This window comes from Falco cherrug, chromosome 7 (genome assembly GCF_023634085.1).
Source record: "Falco cherrug isolate bFalChe1 chromosome 7, bFalChe1.pri, whole genome shotgun sequence".
In the NCBI taxonomy this organism is placed as follows: domain Eukaryota; kingdom Metazoa; phylum Chordata; class Aves; order Falconiformes; family Falconidae; genus Falco; species Falco cherrug.
Genome location: NC_073703.1, coordinates 55,242,125 through 55,267,901, shown reverse-complemented (window position 1 = coordinate 55,267,901; position 25,777 = coordinate 55,242,125). Strand labels below are relative to the sequence as shown.

The 25,777-nt window shown below is 34.9% G+C and overlaps 1 protein-coding gene across 1 annotated transcript in view; it reads right to left on the bottom strand.

Annotated features, from left to right (window-relative positions):
* Positions 1-25,777, bottom strand: part of LOC102051331 (formin-like) — a 148,283-nt gene that overhangs the window by 24,860 nt on the left and 97,646 nt on the right. Inside the window, exons 13-14 of the mRNA XM_005444152.3 lie at positions 22,024-22,116; positions 2,331-2,382 (exon numbers count right to left, since the gene is read on the bottom strand). Of these exons, the coding sequence (XP_005444209.2) occupies positions 2,331-2,382; positions 22,024-22,116 (145 nt within the window). The remainder of the gene's footprint in view (positions 1-2,330; positions 2,383-22,023; positions 22,117-25,777) is intronic.

Sequence of the window (25,777 nt, the reverse complement as noted above, 5' to 3'; positions counted from 1 at the left end):
ATAATTTAAAAAGAAAGGTAACAACTTATTTCAAAATAACTCATTTTTCTTGGAATACTGGTCTTATTTAAGCAAAAGTTAAATTCTTCTTTACAGTTGCCAATAGGTCCTAAATCTAGAAGACAGGAAGTATAAATCCAGAAAATAACATAAATAAGAGGTATGTTAAAGACTTGCAAGGACTCCCCAACTATTCAACAGATGTTACTTGAGCAACAGATGCAGCTTCAGCAAATATTTCTGTCTTAATTTATACTTGCACTTGTATAGTTTACATTGCAAGTCTTCACATGGAATTGCCAAGGTTAGGGTCTGGGTTTTTTGCCTTATGTTGAGATTCAAGCTTCTAGCTAGGCTTGAAGAATATAAAGTAACCATCAAAAAATACAGAGGTTACCCCCCAAAATAAAGGAACATTGTACTCCAGCTGATTCACAAAGTAAAGAAGTTTGGATTTTAGCCACACAAACCAATATGCGCTGGGTTTTTTTGATACTTTAAAGATGGATACAGCTTTCAGGACATGCTGAAGAGTATCACATATTGCTCAAGGTGAGTTATTAAAGATTTTTAAATCCTTATATATGATAACTGTAAGCTTTTAAATTTCTTACATAGGTTTTGTATGAAACGTAACTATTTCAAGTTAATTGGTGATCCATGGTAAAGGAATCACAATGAAGTAAATATGAATAAGCACATAATACTCAGAGTTGAAGGGTCCTACAGGGACACTACAAGGAGAAAATATTAAATAAAAAAATTAAAAACTAATACAGCTTTAAATATTCGTGTAAAACATTCTGGGATTTAACCCCCTAAAAATACCAATATACCTTAGTCATAATCACGTGGTTAAAACAGTTTACATTTATTGGGCAATGTCATTTCCATTACGTTTGCTTGGGCTGAATCTTCCTCAGCTGCTCATACCCCTTGACGAGGACAGCCAGGCTAAGCCAGGAACAGTAGGACCAGAAACTCTCTGCTCAGATTTGCTTCGTGTAACAGCAGCCCTGGTAAAATCGTGTTCTCTTCCTAACAGGAGCCTTCTCCATCCCAGCTGTAGCTGATAACAGTTGTCTCTGCACACCTCAGGATTCTGAATTCCCGCAAACTCGCTCTGCCTCCATCCTGACACTTACTCCTCATCCCCTCTTTGTGCTTCAGCCTCAGCCCTTCCCCCAGCAGCACTGTTTTGCTTTCACCCAGCTTGATCTACCTTCCTGGGCTGCTTTCTGACTTTCAAAAGTAACAGATCTTTTTAGCAGTAATTTAAAATACTGAATGTTTAGTTAGCAATTGAAAAACCCAAATTCTGCATCACACAACTAATTCCTTAAGTCAACTGCAAGGGTACCCCCGTACCCCAGAGAGTCTACCCTGCTCCAGAAAGGCTACAAAACAGGTAGAATATGAAAGAGCCCTGGCCACACGAGGTAGGATTGTAGCCAGGTGGAGAGGAAACAAGCCAGCCAGCCACCCTTGACAAATGAAATGGAGAGGTGAAGCCCCAGCTGATGTCAGCCAACAGTTCAGCTAATTCAGGCACCTTCTGCAAGCGAATGGGAACAGCTCACCTAAGACATGAACCGCATTTGGAAGGTGGCCCTCTCTCTTTTCCTGTCTAGGAAGACTAACCTAGGTGCCTCAGTCAGGTGGAGTGACTCGGGGCTCAGAAAAGTAACATAAAAATGCAAATTACCACAGATCTGCCTTTAGTGACCGCAAAGAAAAAATATTGAAAAAAATGTTAAAGATTAATTCACCCCAGCTGATTTATAGCAGTTCCACAGTTAAACCAAACAAGGTTAAATGCAGATCCTTCACTCTCACCAAACTGTAATTTGCTAAACAAAGTTTATCAGAAATACCCACTTATTAAATGTTTTACTAGCTATAAATCAATTTATCTCCCTTTTCTCCCTGTTTTGCCTTCTTTGGCCTAAGTAAGGCACAGATACTCAGGCAATAAAAACATTAGGATATCACTGGTTTCGTAGCAAACTGCATTCAATAGCCTAAGTGCTGAAAATGTTCAGTGACGATGAAACACATTTTAACTACACTAAGTAGTTAATCAGTTATTACAATATTCTGTACAACTCTTGATTCAGTTCAATGTTGACAGTAGTTAAAACCTCAAACACAGTACACTGTTTGGCTAAAAAAATCAACTGAACTTTTTCCTGGAAGACTACATAAGAATTTTTCAGAAAGCATATTACTACTTTGAAGTACAGATCTTTTTTCCTTTTTAATGTAATTCCTAAGATCAATAACATCTTTGACCAAAGTAAACTGTTAGAAAACACTAGCAAAACCCTTACCATTTTTGTGCATTTTCCAAACTGCTCTCTTCTTTTTTACGTTCTTCTTTAGCTGCCAATTAAAAACATTTCAAAGATATAAATTACTGCCTTACTGTTTTAGGGATCCCACAGATGAAACATCTCTTACATTCAAAATTCGATAGGTTGCATGCTAAAGATAATAAAAGTGATAAACATTTGCTAACTTTCAATTTTTATTTATGTCTGGTACCTAAATGAATGATTCTAATGTACCAATAAAGTGTACTGGGTTTAAAAAGTCATTTAAAATCCTTACTATAAGATAGAGGGGTAGACATTAAGCTGAATAAAAAGCAAATAATTAAACCTGACTTTCAGATTATAAAAAAGAACATTAAGTTGTGTACATTTCTTTATTGTTGCAGACCAGAACTTACAAATTTAAACCTGTTTTTGCAGTAGAAATAATTGGAAGTTCAATTGGATTTGAACAGGTACCAAACATAGTTAACACCAACTGTTCCATATAGCTATCACATTTTGTTCAGGAAGCTGGAAAGTGAAAACATATGTACTAAGTTTTAAATGTATGGTATGTACATGATTTTTTTGAAAAAGCAGCCAAGAGTTTGAAATATGGTTAGTGAATCTGAGCCCCTCTGTTACAGAATGCTCACATGAACTACTTAAAAGGATTTGATTTTCAAAGGATGGGCATTTGCTACTTTTGAAAGTGTTTCCTGAGCTGGATACTCAAGCAAAAGCACTAGCTTTTTCCACAAAATTTTGACCTACGCTTCTTAATACAGTGGAGCAACTTTAGCTGTGCAGAATACCACATATGTAAAACAATATTTATGTGGAAAAGTTATTCCTACTCCACCCTAGAGTAATCGTGTAAGTGCAAATGTTATTATAGACAGAATTCAGGCACTTTATACAAAGATAAAGAACTGTATCTTTTTGCTGCTTGGTCTATAGGAGTGCATTGGATGCCTGAAACACTGTTCCAAACTTGAGTTCACAGACCAGCCCACTGAGAAATTGATCCTAAATGATTCCATTTTATTATAAGCCTAATGACACACATGTTTGTACTAAGACAGTTAAAACAATTTAACAACCTGATTACTTCAGAACATTTAATGTTAACATAACAAATCAATTTTAACTCATATGTTTACCTATATTGGCCAAGTGTGTGGGAGATACCTACTCAGATTATTTCAGTATGGCAAAAGCCAGAAACAATGTTGTGTGCCCTTTGCAAGGAAAAAATTAATTCTGTACCATCAAATACTCCACCTCAAACCTTGGTGGCAAGACAGCTGCAATTGACAGAGGTAGGGCATCTCTGATTTATTGTGTTCTTCTCAAGCTCCTGAGAAATTCAGCTAAAGTTAACCTACTATACTTAATTCATTATTTCCACAGCTTTTCTGTTTTATATTATTAAAAGCAGAAAACATAGGCTGGAATTCTGATGGCTCATCATGATACAAAATTAACTACATATAGAGAACCAAAGATGGTTAAAAGCTGAACTGTGTATAAAATTGTATGCTTTATGATTACATTAATAATTTTTTTTCTGGTTGTTATAGAGATGAAAAATTGTGAAGTAAGGAAAATTTCCCAACATTGCTACATTCACAGCTACCACAGAAACTGAATGTCCTCAGGTCCGTCCCTGCAGGTGAACAAGAACACGATAATTTAACAAGGACAACACACTTAGATGTTTATAGTTCGGTGGTAAGACTTGATGTAGTGATTTCTAACCTTGTAAGAACATAATAAGGGAAGACAGAGGAAAGAATTTTTAATTTGTTATAGAAAGTAGAAAAAGAGGTGTGACATCTAGGAGGGAACGCACAAAGTTTACATTAATAGAACATTGTGTGTGTTTGTGTACCAATGTAAGGGAAAAGAGGAAGGAAGAAAATAATTGTATTATATGACAAACAGTATTTGTCATATTTTAAACTATAAGCATGTCTATCAAGAAACTATTTAAAAGCATTTATTTGAAATTTAGACGTTTAGGCTTGTTAAGAAAACAAATGAACAATTCCATGCAACAAATTCTAAGTAAACAGGAGTCACAAATACTACATAATGTTAAGACAAGACACCAGATCAATTTGCTAATTTTCCATACAATTTCTAAGTAATCTTCTACTCAGAGTTTGTAATATCCTACTCTTTCACCCCCTCCACAGCCTGCAATAACTAACACTATCAATGCTGTCAGTAAAGGTTTTCACAAAACATTGTATTTTACTCAGCAGGGTCCTCAGAGCCCCATAAGTCAAGATATCAATCCTCATCTTAATTCATGGAATTACTGAAGGCAATGAAAATGAATTATATAAATGAAAGAACTTCTTTCTTTTTATTTATCTGGCAACACCACATTTGCTTGCATGGAATGTCCTTTTTGCTGAAGTGGTATCATGTGATTCTTTCACCCTCAGACCACACGCTTGATTTCAGTTTCCTCAGTTTGCTTCAGTTAAGAATGTAGTAAAAGCCACATCAAACTGGCACAGAGATTCATCCAGCTTAACAGCCTGCCTCTGGCAGGCACTGAAACAGGTGCTCAGAGTTAAGGATCAGGACAAAGACACGATCCTTCCCCTGAGTGCTCTCTGCCTCTGAGGTTCTGTAGCTCCTGCACTGGATGTAATTTCAATGTATTTTCAGATTTCTCAGTGGATTCTCTCCCAAGAACTCGCCCATTCTCTGCTTAAACTTTTAGAAACTTTTTAGCTTCCACAAACTGCTGTGGCAAGTGTTCTACAGTCTAACTACATGTAGCACATTTTGTTTTGAAACGGACTCCTGATGTCACACTCTATTTCTTGTATTGGAGAAAAGCATGGCTGCAGTGAACACTGAAATACAGTGACTATTGGCATTAGCATTTTGATTAGGATGCTTTTGAAGTGAATTTCCTCGCTGTCCCCATTTATTGAGCATGGATTTGGTTTGCAGATAACTTTAGGTGCTTGTGAAGTAATTTCCATTAGGAGGAAACTAATAGGAAGCTCCCCAGCAAATATGCTCCAACATTTAATAGGGACAAAAGGACAAAAATAATGCTTGAGCCTTCAGACACCTTTGAAAAACATGAGGTAGAGATGTTCACCCCAGATGAAATCTAACTCAGAGCTTAAATCTCTGCTGTAAACACACTGGTATTAGCCACTGCTGCTTCAATCTGCTGTTTTCAATCCTACTGCACCAAATTGATCCATAATGTGGCCATAGATGGTTCTACATTACATGTATACAGACTACATAGACGTCCTTCAGAAAGATTTCCCATAAGCTGCATTTGGTATGGAGACATGCTTCTGACTGGTCTTGGAGTCATTACGCTTGACCAGCTTTGAAAATGACAGAGCACTGTCAAATGTAAAGTTTGCTGTCTGGTCTCATATCTAAATGCAAGTTCTTAATATGCTGTACTGTTTGGATTACTCCATATCTTGAATAAAGTATCAGATCCTGTCTTATGACAAGCAGACAAATGTATCTTCTTTGAATATAGATATGAAAGCTAGGATCAATTAAGAATTTCTGTGTTTTTCTACAGACAAGTTATCTTGGAAAGGGAAGCAGGTATTTACAAAACATGCAGTTCCAGTTTGCTGTAAGAACAGTCTTCTGTAACACAGACAGCTACAGACTCTGAAGACCAGCCATCAGTCTTATTCATCTTGCTATCTGTATCTAGCTCAAAAAATGAGAGAATAAATGGACTATGATCTTATTAATTTGCCTTATGAACCTGAGGTATCTCTGGGGACTTCCTTTTACTGAAATGCAGAAGGAAGCAAGCATGAACCTTTAACAGTCCTAAGTTCACTGTAAGAGTCAAACAGTAATAGAGTGAAATGGTACACAACAACATACACAGCTTATTGCTTCTATATATTCTACTTGCTGAGGATGAAACAGCATGCCAAAGACTACTCTGAGAATGAGAAATTACCAGAAAATACATATTTTTTAGATGAGTCTAATACACGCATAGCAGCTTCCAGTTACAACAGAACCAAGAGCTCTTCATGGATCAGGCCACTATGAAATAGTTCCCCAAGGAACAAAGGACAGAAAATATTGCATAATGGCACAGACTGGAAGTTGCTCAGTAACTAACAGAAGCAAGCACAGAATGATGAAACTACTTACTCCAAGAAGGGAGGACAAAGAAAAACGGGCAGACAACTGCACAAAAATCTCAAAGTTACTTCTTCCCCTCTAGTGAAAATTTTTAAGTTACTGAGTCTGACTGGATGAATTTTCTGGTATTTCTCTCTGACCTTAAATATATGAATGCATGTAAGAAAGATAATTCACACAAGTCTACTGATCTAGTTGTACCCATTACAGCTTTTTTATTTTTCAGTATCTTACTATTTTCAGAAATGAAAGGTTTGATGCATAATTTTTAATAACTTTTTTAAGCATTCTGGAGCAATGACAATCTTCAAAATTATGCAAATTCTCAGACAACTAACAGTTAGGATGGACACATCAGAACTCTTAGTTTTATATTCCAAGGCTGAGTTCATGTGGTTCAAAAATGTATGCTTCATGAACTTTTAGGGACCAGTAAATTATAAGTTTTTCTGCAGAGGAAAAAAACCCCACCCTAAAAAAAGGTATTTGATTTTTTTTCCCTAAGGAAAAAAATATGTCTTTTCTGACTCGTATCTTCCAACCAACCAGTTAAGATTAAGACAGACTCGAGGATAAGACACACACACACACAAACAAACCCTAAAACCAAACCACAAAGCCAACGAACAAACCAAAAACCTAAACTGAAATAAAACATGCAAAACCAGAACAAAACCCCTAATGACATTACTCTGAACTTTTTAGAGCCTGGGCAGAGGCAGTTGACCCCGGCCAGTAGCTGTGCACCACAGAGCCACTCGCTCACTTGTCCCCCTTCCCCCGCAGTGTGATGGGGGAGAGAACAGGAAGAGCATCCTGTAAGTAAGACAATCCTATAGATCAAGATAAAGACAGTTCAGTAAGTGAAGAAAAGAGGAAGCAAATTACGACGTTTCAGAAATTCTAGAGGAGGTGTGTATTGTATCCCGTTCTAGGAAGAGACATACTGAGGAAAAATCTGTCTCTCTAGAGCTGTACATAAACCCTGAATTCTGTGCTATTTTTACAAAATTATATTGAGTTATTTGTAATACAAGTCTATCTTTTGAGAAATACAACTTTTAAGTTAGTTCTATACAAAATGGTTCTTACTACTTAAGAACTGACTTCATAGCAGAGGAGAAGACATAGAGTGTACAATATCTTCCATTTTATTTTGGTTTTTACTGTATTGTATTTAATTTCAAATGTGAAAAATACGTATTTAATATGACTGCAAATTATTTCATGTGGCTACAGTCCACCATTCTCATGCAAGAGATTTTTTTTATCTTATAAAAATGTTATATTTCAGAAATAATAAAAAATCGTGTGTTCTATGCACAGATTCCTAGCAACTAACCCTTCTAATATGTATTACTTGATTACCTTTCTTTAGCTAGTTACTAACTTCTAATTGGTAGGCTTTATGAGCTCATGGAATTCAAGAGAGCCTGGAAATTACATGTAAATATTTCATTATATGCCTAATGTAGTTTTCTATTCCAGTATATTAGAATGCAAAAAGTCCCCAAAACAAATGATCCTGTGCCCACCAAGAGATCTTTCTTCTACGGTATCAGTTAAGCAAGGAGGTCTGGGAGCAATGGAATCAATGAAACCTGGCCTGCTGCGGATAGGTATTTTAGGGGTAGTTCCCAGATGGATTCGTTAATGTTCAATTAAGGGCTGAGTTCATGATACAGCCTTTCTCTCCCTGGAAGGCTAATAAGGTCACTCTTGTCTATTTAGCCACATATTTTTATTGAGATTTTAGGAGCTTATATCTTAGGATCTCTAACTGTCACATTTAGTCAAAATTGGCCAACGCATTAAAAATTATTGGCAGGGGAACAATCAGCAGGCAGTATGATCACATAAGCCTTGTTTCCTTTACCTCTTCTCTAAATTAGAAAATACCACATTTTTAACATGGGATTTGGCTATGCAATTTTTTTTAGATGGTTTAAATACTGGTATAGACATCTTAACTCTTTTCAAAACAATCTTCAGAACACTTGCTGCCATGAGGCCTTAATCATGCTTCCCTGAAACAGTCCTTACAAGTTTATTTTCCTTTGCAGTGGTACAAAAATTGTTTTTAACTAAGAAACCCACATCCAATGATGAGAATGTACAAATGTTTCCATCATACAAAGAGTCTCTGTGAGTCTTGGAAAGCTGCTTAACAAACAGATTTCCCCACAAGTAATCTGGAACATTAGTTACCAACTTGTATGTTAGGTGCTGGGCAAGGACTACTTAATCAACATTTCCCATCCAGAAATAGTTAAAACATTGTAAAAGACTCAGGATTTTTTAATGTTACCAAATCATAACAATTTGTAGACATTTCTACACACACAGAGGCACGCAACACCAGCAGAACACACTCAAACAACACATTCAAGAAAGTGTTTATTATCATAGGTAATAAAAAACCTAGGAAATTATGTTTTCCTTTAAAAGTGATAATGCTGTCTATAAACGTGCCACAAAGTGTTGAAGGTAATTATACCAGAACGTTAGAACTAACTAGGAAGAAAAAAAAATATTTATTTTCACAAAGTCTTGGATGTCTTAAAATGTATGTTTCTTAGTATGATGCTTCTATTGTATTTTCTATTGTATTGTATATTCTTAAATTAAAGCTTCTTTTTCAGTTAGCTTCTACACAAAAAAGTAATTGTTTCATTAAAATTAGCACTAACATTGGTCTTACTTGCCTGTGTTCTTGAATTATTAATTAAAAAACAAGAATGAGAATTACTTTTTTCAGTTTATTCCAATGAAATTATTTGAAACTGCATTCTGTTAAAATGCAATCAAGCCATTAATGTCTCATTCTCCCACACTTGTGGTTCCAGAGAATAAATATTTTTTAAAGCCTATTAGTACTTAAACCCTATAGAAATATATTCTAATCCTAATTTTTTTTTCAATAAACTCTTATAATGTCGTGGTCTAATTCCAAGGTTAATCTTTGAGATGCTAAATGTATCTAAACAGTTTATGGAAATGAGAAATTAGTTCTAATCCTTTCAAACAGAACAAGGTTAAAGCTAATCTGTTCTGTGTTTGGGAAAACTAACTAGCCAGATTATCTGTAACTACAATCTCCTCTTGTAAGCAGAAGTAAAAATTTTAAGGATCAGCACATTTTTATACCAAGGACAATACTTTTAAATAGTTGAATGATTATTAAAACCAGTAAGAAGCAGGAGGTCTTCTCAAAAGCATTAAGATATATTAAAAAAAAAGTCAATTCAATGGTGAACCAACAGCTAATCTGGTGGGTAAAGAATGAATAATTATAAAAATACAATTAAATTCCACTAATTTCAGAAAAGCTTGTGAAATTTGTGGCCTGAAAACTTTTAGGAGGCAAAAGCCATAGTATTGCCTCCTCCTGTGGAATGATAACAATGATTTATGAAGCTACAGTCATTTCTGCTGATTGAGCTCACTCAAGATTGGTTTCACATGATCAGCCCAAGTACAGCAATACGTGACATGTAGTGGCCCCACATGTCTGAACACACTAGGACATGCTCTTCTAGGTGATCCAAAGGATGGGGGTGGGGGCTTAAAAGCTGCTGCTTTGTTTTCCATACGTTTTCCCCTCATTAGGATACACTCCTCCTGCAAAGTAAGCCACTTCTGGTGGTCGGGAGCAAAGTCTCATTGTAAATGCACAGCAGGATAGTGGCAAAGCTGAGATTAATTCTCCATAGATTTATATAGACCTTTCTCACTGTTGATTGCTTGTACTGTTTCAAAGGTGTGTATGTTGCCTTTTTTTATTGCTGGTTACTGACTTTATTCCAGCATATGGTGGTTGGCGCCATGACACAAAGTGAACATTTTATACTAGAATTAAAGTGGATATTTGACAGTTTCTGTCAGAAAGTTCAGAGCAAAGAATTTGTGAGACAAGATTTATTGCATATTTTATATGGGACACATCTGTTTCTTTGCTACGTTTCTGTTTAAATAAAAAAAGCAATGAAGGTTCTTTAAGAAACAAAGACTGTCAATAAAAAGCATGAACAGAAGAACTACATTATTGAGAATGAATTTAATCATTCTGACCTTCTAAAAATGTGCTGCTTGGAAGTATGACAGTCACCTTCCCCTTATTGTTCGCCTGTATAGACAGGATGGGGGAGGAGAATTTCAAGCCCAAACTGATTCTCAAATACACAGCTAACCATATTTAAGTGTAAATCAAATAAAAATAAAATTAAATATAAGTATTGATATAAGATTTTCACATTTAAAAGTAAGGTGAAATATTAAGGTAGCTTTTGCCTACTTTGTTTTTTTAGTATCCATAACTGCATTTTAGTGATGTGAAATGTGCCAGAGGAACAGTCCTTGATCTGAAATTTTCTTATAAAATTACAGTTGAAGTATATCAAGGCATACAGCAAACTTCTCCACATTTATCTATTAACATCACTGAACCTGAATGATCTATTAACATCACTGAACTGAATATAGTTTGGCCTCTAAAGTTCAATGTTTTAGTCTTCATCATAACAGAATCAAACTCAATTTGGAGAACACCTAGCATGGTCTTGTTTAAGAAAAAAAAAAGTATGCCCTATACAAGAGAGAAAAATTCTTTCAATAAAACTCTGAATTTTTAACCACAACCTTCCTGTTTACATAAAGATTCATTTTTAATATGAAAACCTAAGATTCAGCTTGAGAAAAATAGACAGAATTAAACAAGGAACAAGTACAAAATAAAATTATATTGCTCAAAAATCACATATTTACGAAAAAGCCAGTGTGTTATATTTAACTTCTAATTAAAGAACACATCAATAGAAAAATCACCTCTGTTGGACTACATACATTCTACACAAACAGTTACAAAAGGTTGTTAAAAAAAATAAATATGACAATTTCCCAAACAAAAATGCAGCAATTTCCTCTACAAAACCACAAATATTTCTCAAATGATTTCATACTACCAATGTATTTAATTCTCGTTTTTAACTTAAAAGTTCTTCTACAACTTGGCTTTATGCAGGAAAAATCATCTAGCTACTAGTTTGAGAGGTCTGTAATTTGAAACAAAATGTAAACAAGAGGCAAACTTGGACCTGCAATATTTATCCTTCTTGCCACAAATAAAATACAGGACGTTATCTTTAAAAAGGATTTTATTAGGATTCTTTTAATCAATGGTTTTATAAGAAACACCAAACTGCATTCAATTACAAGGCATACATTTTTTTCTAAGCTTGTCATCTTTGTGATAAACTCAGAGAAAAATGTATTTTTAAAAAGCATCTCTCAATTTCTAAATTAAAAACCTACTATTCTTATGGGGAAAGGATGATGCGAAAAGTAAAGCATGTGTGACGCATTAGTCAGGCCATTTAATTCACTCCTAGAAAGCACTCTGTTACTACCATGATGAGAGAAATGAGTGTATTAAAAAAAAAAAAAAAAAAGTCTCATCTTAGCTTAATTTAAGACAGGCAAAATAACAAAAATTATTACTGTATCTACCTAATCTATTGTTTTTTACAGCTTGCTTATTTTCTGTTGAACTCTGTGCTGGGAGTATCCAGATAATTTTTTTCCCCCACAGTGAATAGAAACATTTTTACATGTTTATATTTATCCTCATGTAAGAGTATGATTGTTACATAACAGGACCAGGGAAGGTGAGTGCAGCAGCCAAGGCCATGACTGCAGACTTTCTGCTCACTGTACCTCTGTGCCTTAATTATTACTTTTTTTTTTTTTATGAGGTTTATTTATGTTTATGAGGTAACTCCTATCTTTTGGAAATGGTTTTTACTCAGTAGCAACAGCAGGTCCATGCCAAAGGCAGAGAGAAGAATAGAAATACACGATAATGATAATTTAAATGAAATCCTAAAAAACGGAGGCAATTCCAACTGACCTATTTGTAGAAGATTTAAATATAATTATAGTCATAGTGAAAGTTTTGACTACCATTTTGATTTTATCTTATGTATTAAAAACCACAAAACCTATTTCTGACAACGATAATTAACCCAAACCATAGCAATACCATTTGTATCTAAATTCATTCTGCTCTAATGACCCAGTCATAATGAGCTTAATTCCTCTCCATTTTTTTCTCCATTAGAACAAGTAAATCTTGAATAGTCTTAAAAAATCCTATGCAGAGTAAAAGTAGTAATATGCTTCAGAATGTGATGCGCCTGCATCTACAATGGTAGAATATTCTTTAAATAAAATATTTAATAGGACAACTTGCTTTACAGCATTTTTGGAAATGTTATAAAATATTTGGCATTATTTTTTAAAATTTGAAAGGAAATTTTAAATCTTGAGGCAATTTACTTTATTCAGATCAAAACGAAACCACTATCAAATTACACTGAAATGAAAAAAGACTGTCATTTAAAACGCAGGAAAGCCAAAGTTCCCCTACCATTATTTAAAACAGAAATGCAGAGTCATTGCTCCTAATTAAGCTTGGGGATTCTCTGTCCTAGAAACTGCCCAACTACATGGAAGGAAAGAGTCCCTGATGTGGAAACCTTAAATAATCTTAAACATAAATATGCCTTATCCAACTCCCATTCAATTCTAAGTCAATGCTGGGTCATCATGTGCAAAACTTTGTGCAAACTTTTGTCCGTTGTGCAAAACTCAACGTAAGGAAACACATTACAAACATCTACTGACAAAAATGTACCAATAACTCTACAGAGAATCAAACAAAATACATTTTATAGAGCAGCTTTTCTTTTTAGCATTATATTCTTTAATATTCAAAGTTTTCTGCTTGGCCACAGATGCTACACTGTTGTGCCTAGTGAGGTATCCCTGCCTGTTCTAGGGCACCAGGACCCTTTCTGATACCACATGCCATTCCCAAGATGGCAACAGTTTGTGGAGGGAATTTTCAGATTGTAAGACGTTCTCAAGATGCAAGACTTCGTACACATGCTTTGTACAAATAATTACATCCTAAAATACGCTATACAGTAGCTGAAAAGAAGTAGTTTAAGAAATATTTTTATACACTTTGAAAATAGCTGAATTGGGACAAAGTTTTGATGGCTGAAAAATCCTGACACTAAGAAGTTGAATTGATTTACATGCCATGAAAGAAATATTGTTCCAATCAATTCTGTACATAAATCTCTAAAGAGAAATAAACCTACTGATTTCTCCACCTCTGTCAAGGTGCTCACTAAGCAGGACTATAAGGACTCTTCGCAGCCCAAAGGTGCATTTTTAAATATCTTGCTCTGGCATCTGACATATTTAGGGGCAAAGATATCACAGAAGTTGCAGGAGGGGTTGACTGATGACCAGAAATCAGACTTTCCTTACGTTTACAAGTCTGTCCTTTATCACAGCTGTAATCTTACAACACTGTATCATCCATATATTTTTACTCTGTCATTCTCCAATTTTGAGAGCTTAGTAGCAAGCTGGTGATTTGTCTTTTAACTAGCTTCAAATTTCTGAGAATCGCTATATGAACATTGTGATTGTTCTTTTTGTTCTCAGAACAAATGATCCTGCTACGTCCTCTTTGACAAGTCTGGGTGTCAAACTTTTTTTTTTCTTAGAAAGAAGCTTCCTTCTGATGGCTGTTTCCTGCCTGGCCTACAGGTTTTACCTGTTATCATTGCTTAAGGAAAACAATAGCAGAACCCAACCCAGACTGCTCCAATTTCATGCTGAAATTTTCAGCATCTAGTATTTTAATCAATCATGCTCAAAAGCATTAGAAGAGGATATTCATCTGTTTGCACGGGTACAAAATATAATTAAAAATTATGAACATACCAAAATTATGGAAGCCTGCAGAGAAACTCTACATAAATGCCTATCAGATTAAGCATGTTATTGTCATAATCAGTTTGTATTATGGTAGCAGTGAAGAATATTTCCAAGATTAATCTGAAGAGCGTGGTGTGAAATTACAGAGTACAGGGGACAAACATAAGGTCAGAGTGACCACTGTAATGGTAGGTATAAAGTCTTTTGATAAAAAATGCATTTGGGCCTTTCATTATTTATGAAGTGCATTAATCTCTTCTACCCAATCCTTTCCAATCCTTGACTCTGTTCTTTCCTTGCAGTAGTATCTTCCATGTAATGTAACCACTTGCACACAGGATATATCATTTAAAGTAATCAAACAGTGAGCATCCTGATTTCTTGCCAAGGAAAGCTTTGACAGGGATTTAAATTGTATTAGTTCACTGACCCCGAAATATCAGCACAAATAGGGTAAGACAAGGATGCCAACAGCAGAGCAGATCCAGATAAACTGCCCGCTAGTGCAGTTGACTGCAGTACACAGAATAATGACACAAGAAGATAAGTAGGCAAATAGGAAATCATGCAGGAAATTCATGAGGATACAGTAAAGAAGAAAGCAGCTGGACTGAAAGAATAGCCTAACAGGATCCCTGTGAAAAACCAAAACATATAATCTATGGTTCTGCTTACCTATAAGGCTATGATATAGGCACTGGAAGAAATCTAGTGGAATGGAACAGAAAATAAATGTTTCAATGAGAATTTAGAGACTGTTAGACTCCAGACAGCAGATAGTGGTTATACTAAAGGTATCAGTAATTCTATGTATAGATTTTATAACTATTATATATATCAGATGTTTACTTAGTTGTTATTAATAGGAAACCCTTCTCAATCATGCATTGCCAGTGACTTTGCAGCAGCAAATTCAGTATAACACAAATTGAAAAGAAGCTGGAAGGAACTGGTGTCTCTAATAAGATTCTACCCTTGTCTTCTAAGAGAGAACATTGTATTTTTAATTACAAGCCCTTCTAAATTACATTCATATTACACATTCTAATGGAGTGTAACCCTCCAATTTTTTATATTAAGTCACAATACAGTGGAACTGATTACAGTAATTTGATGTATATATGTTTCAAAAATAATAAATGGAAAGTTTCCCAAAAAGTCATAGTTCTAATCAGTATCAATTTTCAGGACTTTGATGCTGGTAATTCTTTTGGTAGTGTAGGAGGAAACATTCATTTCAGAGCAAATTCTTGTTCTTGGAATCAGATCACTGTCAATATTGCATTAGTTAGAGGCATATGGATGCAATCACATTCTAGGACACCTTATTTGGTGTCTTATGGACTTAGGCTATTGTCTAACTACAGAATCTCAGAGTACCACAGCAACAAGGTTCTGTGCTTTGCAGACTCATGCCAATTTATGTAAATCACTCCTTCATCTGTTTAAATACAACAATCTTTGAGTGATGAAAACAGTTATGACTGTCACAAACAGTTTGAAAGATTAAAGTAATTCTGCTGCTGGCATATAAAACAGCGTTCCAGATCTAAACACAAACTTTCCCTGGTCTGTAATGTCATTGCTGGGAAGGATAAAAAGTTTTAAGCAAACATTATCACTGCAAGGAAGTATGACATATTTTTCATGTTTGACACTGGACATAAATATCCTCCCACACTGTTTAATGTGAGAACTGCATATGTGTGGCAGAGATAATAAAACATTTCAGTAGAAACAAATGAAGGGAGGAAAAAAAAAAATGAGTTATAATAAGTAGACCAGAAAATAAAGCTTTGAAGTTAAAAGTCTTCATATTTGTACAGTTTATTCAGAAAAAGAAGAATCGGTATTTGTTAAGCAGACTGGATAGTCACAGAATCTGTAAGAAAGTCTGGTGCTTTGTAGAACCAGTTATCTTTACAGAGAGATGTTTTTTGGTCGACAGAAGCAGCTTCATAATTGCAGGTAACAAAATCAGGACAACTGCAAGATCCTTGTAAGTGCTATTGCTCTCCTGCTGTTGTTTACACACCATTTTTTAAAGGGCAGCTGGTAGTGAAATTTGATGCACTTAAAAATTATTCTTGATTTTCTTGCTTTACTTATTCAGCAATAAAATGTTCAAGAGCTTTACAAATAAAATGGAATACAAGTACCATAATCTGACATGTAGATTAAGGTAGAGAAGTACTTACTGGGAAGACAAGTATGGGACTTAGTTTCACATACAGTTTTAGAATATTTTTCTTTTTCCTCTTAATATCTTCTTGTGGAGAAAAGCTATATTTTTATTGTAGAGAAGCAAGAATTTTAAATATTTCTCAGGGGTTTCTGGTATTTTGGGAAGTCATTACAGGCAAGCTCTACTGAACTGCTATGAATAAAGACTTAAAACATATTCTCTGTATCTGTTTCAAAAAACCCCAATAGAATATTCTCCAAGTATTAAAGGCAATAAGTGCTGGTGTAAATTTCTTCCTGATCTGTGACTGTATTAAAATTTATAAAGGTATGTCCTGTTGACAGTAAGAGAGAAGTATTGTTGTATTGTGAAAATGGTGCTGATAATAGTGTCTTGGGAGTATGCTTGACATCTGATTCACTACTACTAAATGACATTAGCATTCTGCTTTATACTTCATAGACTGCTTTGACTGAAAAGCAGTACAGTTTTGAGTGGAAAGACTCTTTTTGCTGTAATGTAAGATATACTGTCAGCCTCCTATACTCAAAATGTCTACAGGGCTATAAATTAAGAAAGGAAGGTTATTTTCCCTGGGTTAATACAACAGGTGCTACTAGATGAGGAGAAGAAATCACCAAGTATGAGCACATAGCACAAGAACAACATTTAAGATGGAATACTTATATACCCAGGAACAAGTAGAAAATAACAGGAAATGGAAAGTCTGCCAGCTGAAGTATACTACAGTGGAGTTAAAGAAAAGTTTGTGGCATAAATTTCTTACATGAAAGCTATTATGGTATTTTATGTACTGTCAATGAAGAAAATAGAAACAAAGTTAGGTGCATATAAATTTAAGATAGTAACAAGTAATGTGCTAATAACATTATTTGAATAGGTATATTAGGAATGAAAACCAACAGTAATAAAAATATCTTCCTGGATGCTAGCATGGAATCAAGACCTAAATGATTTATGGTTTCAATTATTTGGTTAAAAGAAGTCAAATAAAATTCAACAAGGTTTCATTTTAAGCTCTGTGACCTAAAAAACAGTGATTCCCAATAAAGAATCAGTATTTAATTTTCTTACTGCTGAACAAATTTGTAAGAAAATACAGAATCGCAGTATTCAATGAGAATTTGTTAAACAGAAGAAAACATTTTTCTGGAAATCAAAGGTGGAACTGATAGAGAAGCATGAAGGCATGCAGACATGCATGAGAAAGGAAGCAATAATTCTCTATGTAGTTACAGTAATCCAGATCAAACAATTCATGTGAAATTGCTTCACACATTTGAAAAGGCCAGGAGCTTGCTCTCTGCTTTTTTAGGCAGCCAGGTATGTTACAGAATCACACAAGTCTCCTTGTTTATCCCCTCCGTTCTCATGTTAGAGAGTGCAGCAGTTTGATCACAGTTTCTGGCCAGTACACCTGGATGTTATTTTATCCTGACATTTCTTAGTTTCTTGGTATAGTGTCCCCCCCCCCGAATAATATAATACAGAAAGTAGTTAATTACCAAGTGAAGGGGCCCAGCCTTAATAGAATTTTTTTCTTATTTTCATTCCCACTGGGCTACCTCAATAATCCTCCATGGTGCATTCCAACAGGCAAATGAAGAAATGTGGATCAAAGCTCCTGTTCTGCACCAGAAATACATTAGAAAGGGCAACAGACTGGACACATGCCCAGGTAGCTACTGCAGCTCAGCAAAAATGATTAATCACTCAGCAGTAAAAATCAGATTTACTGACATTTTCCATGTGGTTGCCAACCTTGTCTGAAAAATGCACTACCTCCTGACATAATGCTGTGCTTAGTAGCTTGGTCTAGGACTTTTTCTCTATTGTACAGTCCCATGACTGCACAGTGTTAATCTTTTATGTAGTATAAGACATACAGCAGTTATATCAAGGCAATGACTTAACCAAGTGCTAGGTGAGAATTCTAAACACAGGACAATTTCTTTTACTATGGGATTAATCTGGATTATTCTCAACATATCTACTCTATTTGACAAATCCCTCCCTCTACATTTTGCTTTGTTACCTTGGACACCTCACTGTATCATGGGCTTTTCCCAAATAACGTTGCTTTCCACTATTAATGATTTTCAAAAACCGTTGTGTCTTGACATCAGACTACTTGCTTCCCAGACTCTGCTGTAAACTGAATGAATTTCTTTAATAGCACAATCTTTATCATCAAGATGATTTATTCTTAGAGATGAAAAGGCAGCTATGCTCTTACTATGCTATCTGCTATGGAGCATACAGACTTTTTGATTTGCACATTCCAGTATATGAGGGAGGAAACTGGGCTCAGATTTAAAGTTTTTACATACTTTCTGACCTGGAAGCAATGAAGGGGAATTTGGGACCAGATTTTGCAAGATCCTGCATGAATCTGTGTCATGCATTTCCGTATTTATTAAAATGGACAAACAATAAGAAATAGTCAAGTGGCAAAATAAGAAATGAATTTTAGTAGGCTAGTTGCATACTCTGTCATTTACTATCTGGTTTGTATTATTCTTGAAAGAATGCACAAGGAGAATAAAAAATGTTATGAAAAACTAACACCAATGGCCACTGGCCAGCACCCCTTCCAGTGAGCTTCACAGCTGCAGCAAAAAACTACTTTCTTTTCTCCTTTTCAAAATAGAGTATTTTGCATCTTTCTCATATTCATCTAAGTATTTTGATTTTTTTGTGTGAGATAGTTTCATACTAAAAGAGGAGTTTTCTTCAAAGCAATTCTAAGCGAGAATTTCATAAATTAAGGAGCATTCCAAACCAACCAATAATTTCATGATTTCAAAGTATTTTTTAATATCATGGAAATTTAAATGGAAAATGTTATGAACATATTTCTGAAAAAAACCCCATACAGTAATTCCACTGGAAATACAGTAGGTATATATTAATTTATAGTAATTCTTAGGTCTCCATATTACAATAAAACTACTATAGTTTGTGGCATATAATGTAATTAAATCTACCAAAGATTATTTCCACCTTGAGATTGATCTAAACCCTTTTAAAAAAGCATGGACATATCAAATACAGTGAATGAAGTATTAACACAGTTTATACATGATGTCTTTCATGTGGCAATCGCAAAGTACTTGACAAAGATTATCTTTCACTACAAAAATAGCAAGAATCATTATTTAACATTCTGTGTATCAGAAAAGTGAAGTGCTCTCTTCGAAAGAGAAAAAGAATAAAAATAAGAAAAAGAGCTTAAGCAACTATTCTAGCATCACATGTCAAGTAGCTAAACTGGGAATAGAAGCTAAAGGTTTTGGCACCTAATTCCCTGTTGAAGGCACTAGGATACATTACATTCAGCTACACAAAACAGCACTGACATCAGCAGAAGTACAGTTTATCCCCTCTAGCATTTTAGAATGTCAGTCTCCACAACACTCTCAGTGTTTTTTGCTACAACAGAGCAAGTATTAGATTTTAATTGGAATTAATTGTAATTAGGAAATGTAAACAGTTCAGTTTAAGCAAATCAGTATGGTTTTTTTCTTACAGTATTTCCAATTTAGCATTGACTAGAAATGATGGGAAATTGTGTGTGTGAGAAAAACCTGAATTTCTATGAGTTCCAGCCCTATTTTCAAGCCAGAAGTTTCAGAAAAGCCTCTCAGCTTTGGATACTTGCTGTGAGCTGGCAGAAAGATAACAGACAAATTTTTCTTACATTTGCTTAAACCAGCCACAACTCTTCTTTCAAACAAACAAAACTGAAAGCACATGCTTAACGGGTGCTCAGTATTATCAGTTAACTCTTAATTTCAGAGAAGCAGCTGAGTTTGCAGACACTTATCTAAAGTGAACCTCTGAGTTTGACATTTGTTCAATGCTTATTCTAGCACCATAAATCAAAATGGGTTTCTGCGTTATTTTTACCAATCTTTGATCTTCAGTGTAGAATTTTGTAAGATTTCCGTTCTAACGCCACAGAAAGTATCACCCACCAATTATAAAGATTCAAATAAATCAGGTGACTGAAAGAGAAATATGGTTAATAATTGTAGGCTCTGACAACCTACTGACATCTCAAAAAAAGGTAGAGGACAGAAGTGTCAAAAGATGAGAAGTTAAATTAGTAAAAATTAAATGTGTATAACTAGATACCATCAAACATAATATTATAAAGCAAAAGGAGCAAAAGCGGACAAGTAATCCATGTGTTTTTTCTCCTTCTAGAATACAAAAAGCCTGAAACACTAAAAAATGTCCAATAAATTTAATAATTTATATGAAGAACTCATTGTCCCAGGACACTGTGCAAAAATGTATTCTCTTTTTTTTTTTTTTTTAAATATATACATTATTTACAGACATAAGGGCAAAATTTTCTGTTAGGCTGACAGATATCTCAATTTCAACATCAATAGGCATAAACAGGTCAAAAATATGGAAGAATATGTTTTTCTATTTGAAATGATAACATGCAATTAAATTGCAATTTCTCTAAAGCAGAACTGATCTTCTTCCAAGATCAACTGGGTATTTTTATCGTATTCTACTCATCAGAAATTAGGTAGCTCAGCTCTGCAGGAGAAACTAGGGTACTGTGTTGCCTTTATTTTTTGGGACTGTGGTGGTACGCATTTGCTACTCCTGCTGCTGCTTTTAGTTGGGGTGGAGTTTTTTCATAGCAGCTTGTATGGTACTGTGTATTGGATTTGTGACCAAAACAGTAAATTGTTAAACTGTTCACAGTTTCTGTGACAAATACTAGTTCTTTGGTAATATTTAATTCTTAACAGTTCTTAATATAGTCATCAGAAATGCAACACTCTACTCTGATTACCCGAGTAGTCTGTACTCCTACAATTTGGCAGAGGGCGGGGAAATAATCTATTCCCTCATTTATTTTTGCACAGCTCCAGAGATACGCTTCTGGCAGAAGCAGGTAACAGGGAACACATAATCTGGGAAACAGGAGGGAGCAGAACTGTCTTTTCAACAGAAACCTGCGTTTACATTGTCTTGAACTGATGATCAAATGGGACCTTGGATCTCACCCCTGTTGTCTCTGTACTCTGTCCTGGTAAATCACTTCCTTATGCCTATTTCTGTTGCACACAAGACAAAAATCTTTAAATCTGAATTAGTTACTTCATAAGACCACACTATGACAAAAGATACCATTACTTCATGTATATATGTGGGCTTTCTCTAGAAGGGTATTTTTCGTTCTAGTCTTTTATAAACCTGTGGGTTTATATTCTCTCTGATAAATTTGGTCTATGATGAATATCTTTTCCATTTTGATTATAAAAAATGATAAAGAAAAAAGCAGAAAATAACAAATAGGAATTGAGTGAGATTAATTATATTTGACAAGTGATGTCCAAGATCTACATAAATATTATTCATATTCTTAGTATATATTAGGCACATCAGGAACATAATCCATAACAGATGATAGATATTTTCAGTGGCAACAGATATTTAATGCAGCTTATGTTATGCACAACCTTCAAACCACTACATTATTTAGCAATATTTTTTTCTTTCAACTGTGATTACCTTTCTGGAAGAATTCCTCTAATTTCTCCTTGAAGGGCTGGAGATGCTCTTCAGAAGACTCTTTGCAAACTAACTTCATCTGCTTTTCAGAGGCTACAAAAAGAAGTTGAAAGAAAGTTTGTGACATAATTTGCCTACCAGAAGTAGATATCAACACTGTAGAAGGCTACACCTAAATTAGTCACCAAGACTTTAAAGGAAATGGAAATAAATAAGCATTAAGGAATCCAGCAATTATGTTAAAATAAAAAATACCACACTAGTCTAGCATACCAAATAGAAAATTCTATACGTGTTTAAAGAGTGGAATTCGTCTTTAGTAATGACTTTGTCCTAAAAGTCCAGGTATTTGCTGAGACTTGCCACTAACACAGACTGCCTCACACACAAACTCTAGCTCAGGGGTCCTCAAACTATGGCCCGCGGGCCGGATACGGCCCCCCAGGGTCCTCAATCCGGCCCCCGGTATTTACAGACCCCCCCCCGCCGGGGGGTGGGGGGGGAAACCAAGCAGCCACAGATGGCTGCCTGCCACTTCATCTGCGTGCCAGCCCCCTGGTTAAAATGTTTGAGGACCCCCTGCTCTAGATGGTATTTAAAAGACTAAACTTTGTTTCTGTGGTGAGTGGAGGATGCCTTCTATCTGGACTGATTTCAGTCAGTCAGTGCCAGGCATCCTATCCTCAACCATGTTTCCTAACACAGATGCAGGAATTCAGCTTTACTTAGGTATTCAAATTCCAGGCCGTGATATGAATAGTAGAAGTCTGTAAAAAAGTTAACTTACATCTAACTGCAATTTGTTTACTATTTAATCTATCTGTTGTTTTAAGACCTGATGCCATGTCACTTTCTAAAACCTCCTGGTTAGTTACCAATGAATTTTGACATTCCTAGAACTTCTAGTAAACTTTGCAGATTCCAGCATTCCACATTAAAGATGAACTGAGACTGTTAGAAATCAAAATGCAATTGCCTTCCATTTAGCAACTGAATTTATGAACTACTGTAAGATTTTTATTTTTCCCATAACTCTTCATTCCCAAGAAGCTAAATTTAGATGGAAATTTAATTTGGAGTTAAACCTGAGAGTTACAGTTTGGCTGCATGAACCATATTTTACATAATATTGCTACCACCACTATATAATTCAATTTATTGCAGCAAAAATTAATGCACAACCATGAAAACAGAAGTTGAGGATTTGTAATTAAAATGTCATGTTAGTTTGCAGCACCATGAAAAAAGTCAATGGGATGCATACAATTTATTGTACGACTAGTAGTGTACCTAAAATATCCTTGGACCACCAGGACTTACTAAAAAAGACAGCTTTTCAATTAATTGAGACCAGAAATATTTTTGGGCAGTTGTTACAGAAAAATGCTGAAAAGATACTTGTTCCCATCTAAGTGTTTATTTTAATTTAGCATCCCTCCACAACTCATGTAGGTTGTGGACCATGACATTATTGTGGAGCTCCAGAGCTCAAGTAAAATGACCCAGGCTACGCTATAAAGTTTATCTTTAATCTCTAGTCTTTCAACCTGTAGCATAAGATGGACCTTTGAAACTGTTCAGAGAAAAGTTAATGGATATTTATTTGTATGCCAGACAGTAGGCAGAATGGAGCATTGACTTGAACGTACCAGATGGGGAAAAGAAGTCTTTTACAAGCTGCTCAGTTCTGTGTCATTAATAAATTAAATAAAGCAAAACAAATCAGCAATCAGGGAGTTCATGCAACTTTTAAAGATTATTTTTTCATGATACATGCCTCTTCACCAGTAAAAATTTGAACTTTCCATGACTGTTATGATACACTGAATGAAATGAATGTATACTTAACATTTATGTTTGTAGAGTTAGAAGATTTCTACAGATATTCAAGCAAATTGTAACACTTTATTTTCGAAGAAGACAGACATATTACAATTGTATAGGGGAAAAAATCTAACAAAATAACCGAGACAGTATTGTCAAGTTTCTGACTGGAAGTTTTAACAAAGCAGAAGCTACAGATTTGTGCATTTTCATTGTGTTTAAACAAATCTACAGAAAATCATATAAGGCAATACCTAGAAATTATTTTAGATAAGTATAAAATGACTAAAGCGCAAAAGTGTTAGTACACATAATGTTCAGGCAATTGGCACACAGTGACTATAGAATGCACATGATTATTACAATCATTTAAGGTTGCAGCAATTGCAAGCCAATAATTATTTTATAATGATTTTATATAACTAGATTTTTATAAATCCATACAAATGTAGATTTCTATGAATATGTATCATAATATGATGAGTTGTAGCTACAGTAGTATCTAAACATACTCTTAACATATTCTAGAAAGGCATTTTCCCAAACATATAGTGTTGCTAATACACTGTCTGGAGTATTGAAATCTTCCTAGATGCTTCCTACAAGCTTTAATAACGCAAGATTTGGAAAGGTTACTCACATAAGTCCCATGTAAATGTTTAAATGACCAAGATTAAAATGAATTGCTTCTAAATTAAAAAGAAATTTAATAGACTTTTTTATTAATAAAGATGACTAACATTAACCTTAATCAGAAGACAAAAGCTACAGGAAAATATGGACAAGAAGTACCAGTGTATAGAGAAAAAGCTGTTTTGGATAGTGAATTCTTAAGAAGAATCCTAACATCCTTAACAAGAAGATCAACATTTGGCATGAGAGAAGAGGAAGAGCAAGAAGGCAGGTACAGAAGAGCAAATGAGGTAGAAGGAACAGAATAAGTGAATCAAGGGTCCTGATTAAAACTCTAGAAGTTTGAAATGAGATGAGGTAAAATGTGACAGCAGTTTGCATTGCTTAAGTCATCTTGAAACAATGAAACTGAAAGAGACAAAAGAAGTCAAATAAATGCTGGCAGACTCTGGAAAGCCTTAAAAAGAGACCTTTGTACGATTCTGTCTGCTGATGATGTTTATCCAGATGATATTTATCTAAAACTAAAATCTATCCCCTTACTTCCTGAAGTTCTTTCAGGTAAGTGTCAAACTAGACTGAAGAGCTCCGAGAAAGTTTTAGCTTTGAGCTAAAGGAATCAAGGACAAGGGTTATGATGTGAAAATCTGTTAATCACAAAAGCAACATGTTTGCCCTACAGCGCTTAATCCTTTAACTTGTTATACTTCACTCAATAACCTTTACTTTTGGTCTACAAACAAACAAAAAATTATCTGGGCAACTGGAGGTTAACTAATTCCATTTAAAGTTAACTGCAGTGAAATATCTGAATAAAACTTGAATTTATTTACTTGCTAATGTTAAAAATAAGACACATCACATAGGTATGGAGTCACTGGCAGAAGGCAGTCATGAACTTCAGCTTGAACTGCAGTGTCAAAAATTTTGCATTCCTGCTGAAATCTCGCCAGTCTCAGTATTCCCTTCAATAATGAAAAGTCCTATGCAGAATAATGATTCCTTGTCCAATACCTATAAGAAAATGAAGGCTAGGACCACCAACTAAATGTAGCTTTTAGGCTGAAGAACTCTGGAACATCACCACATTTGCCTGGGGATAGATATAGCAAAGAATGCTGGAAGTCTGTTCAAAGGAATCACAAATCAGATACAAATAAAGACACACATGACAGAAGAGAAAGATTTTCATGACAGGGCTAAATCAAAGGTTTTGATTAAAATGGCAGTTGTAATTTGTAATACTGGTGAAAGGCTATCATACAACTGTATGACCTGACTCAGCTCTGCACAACAT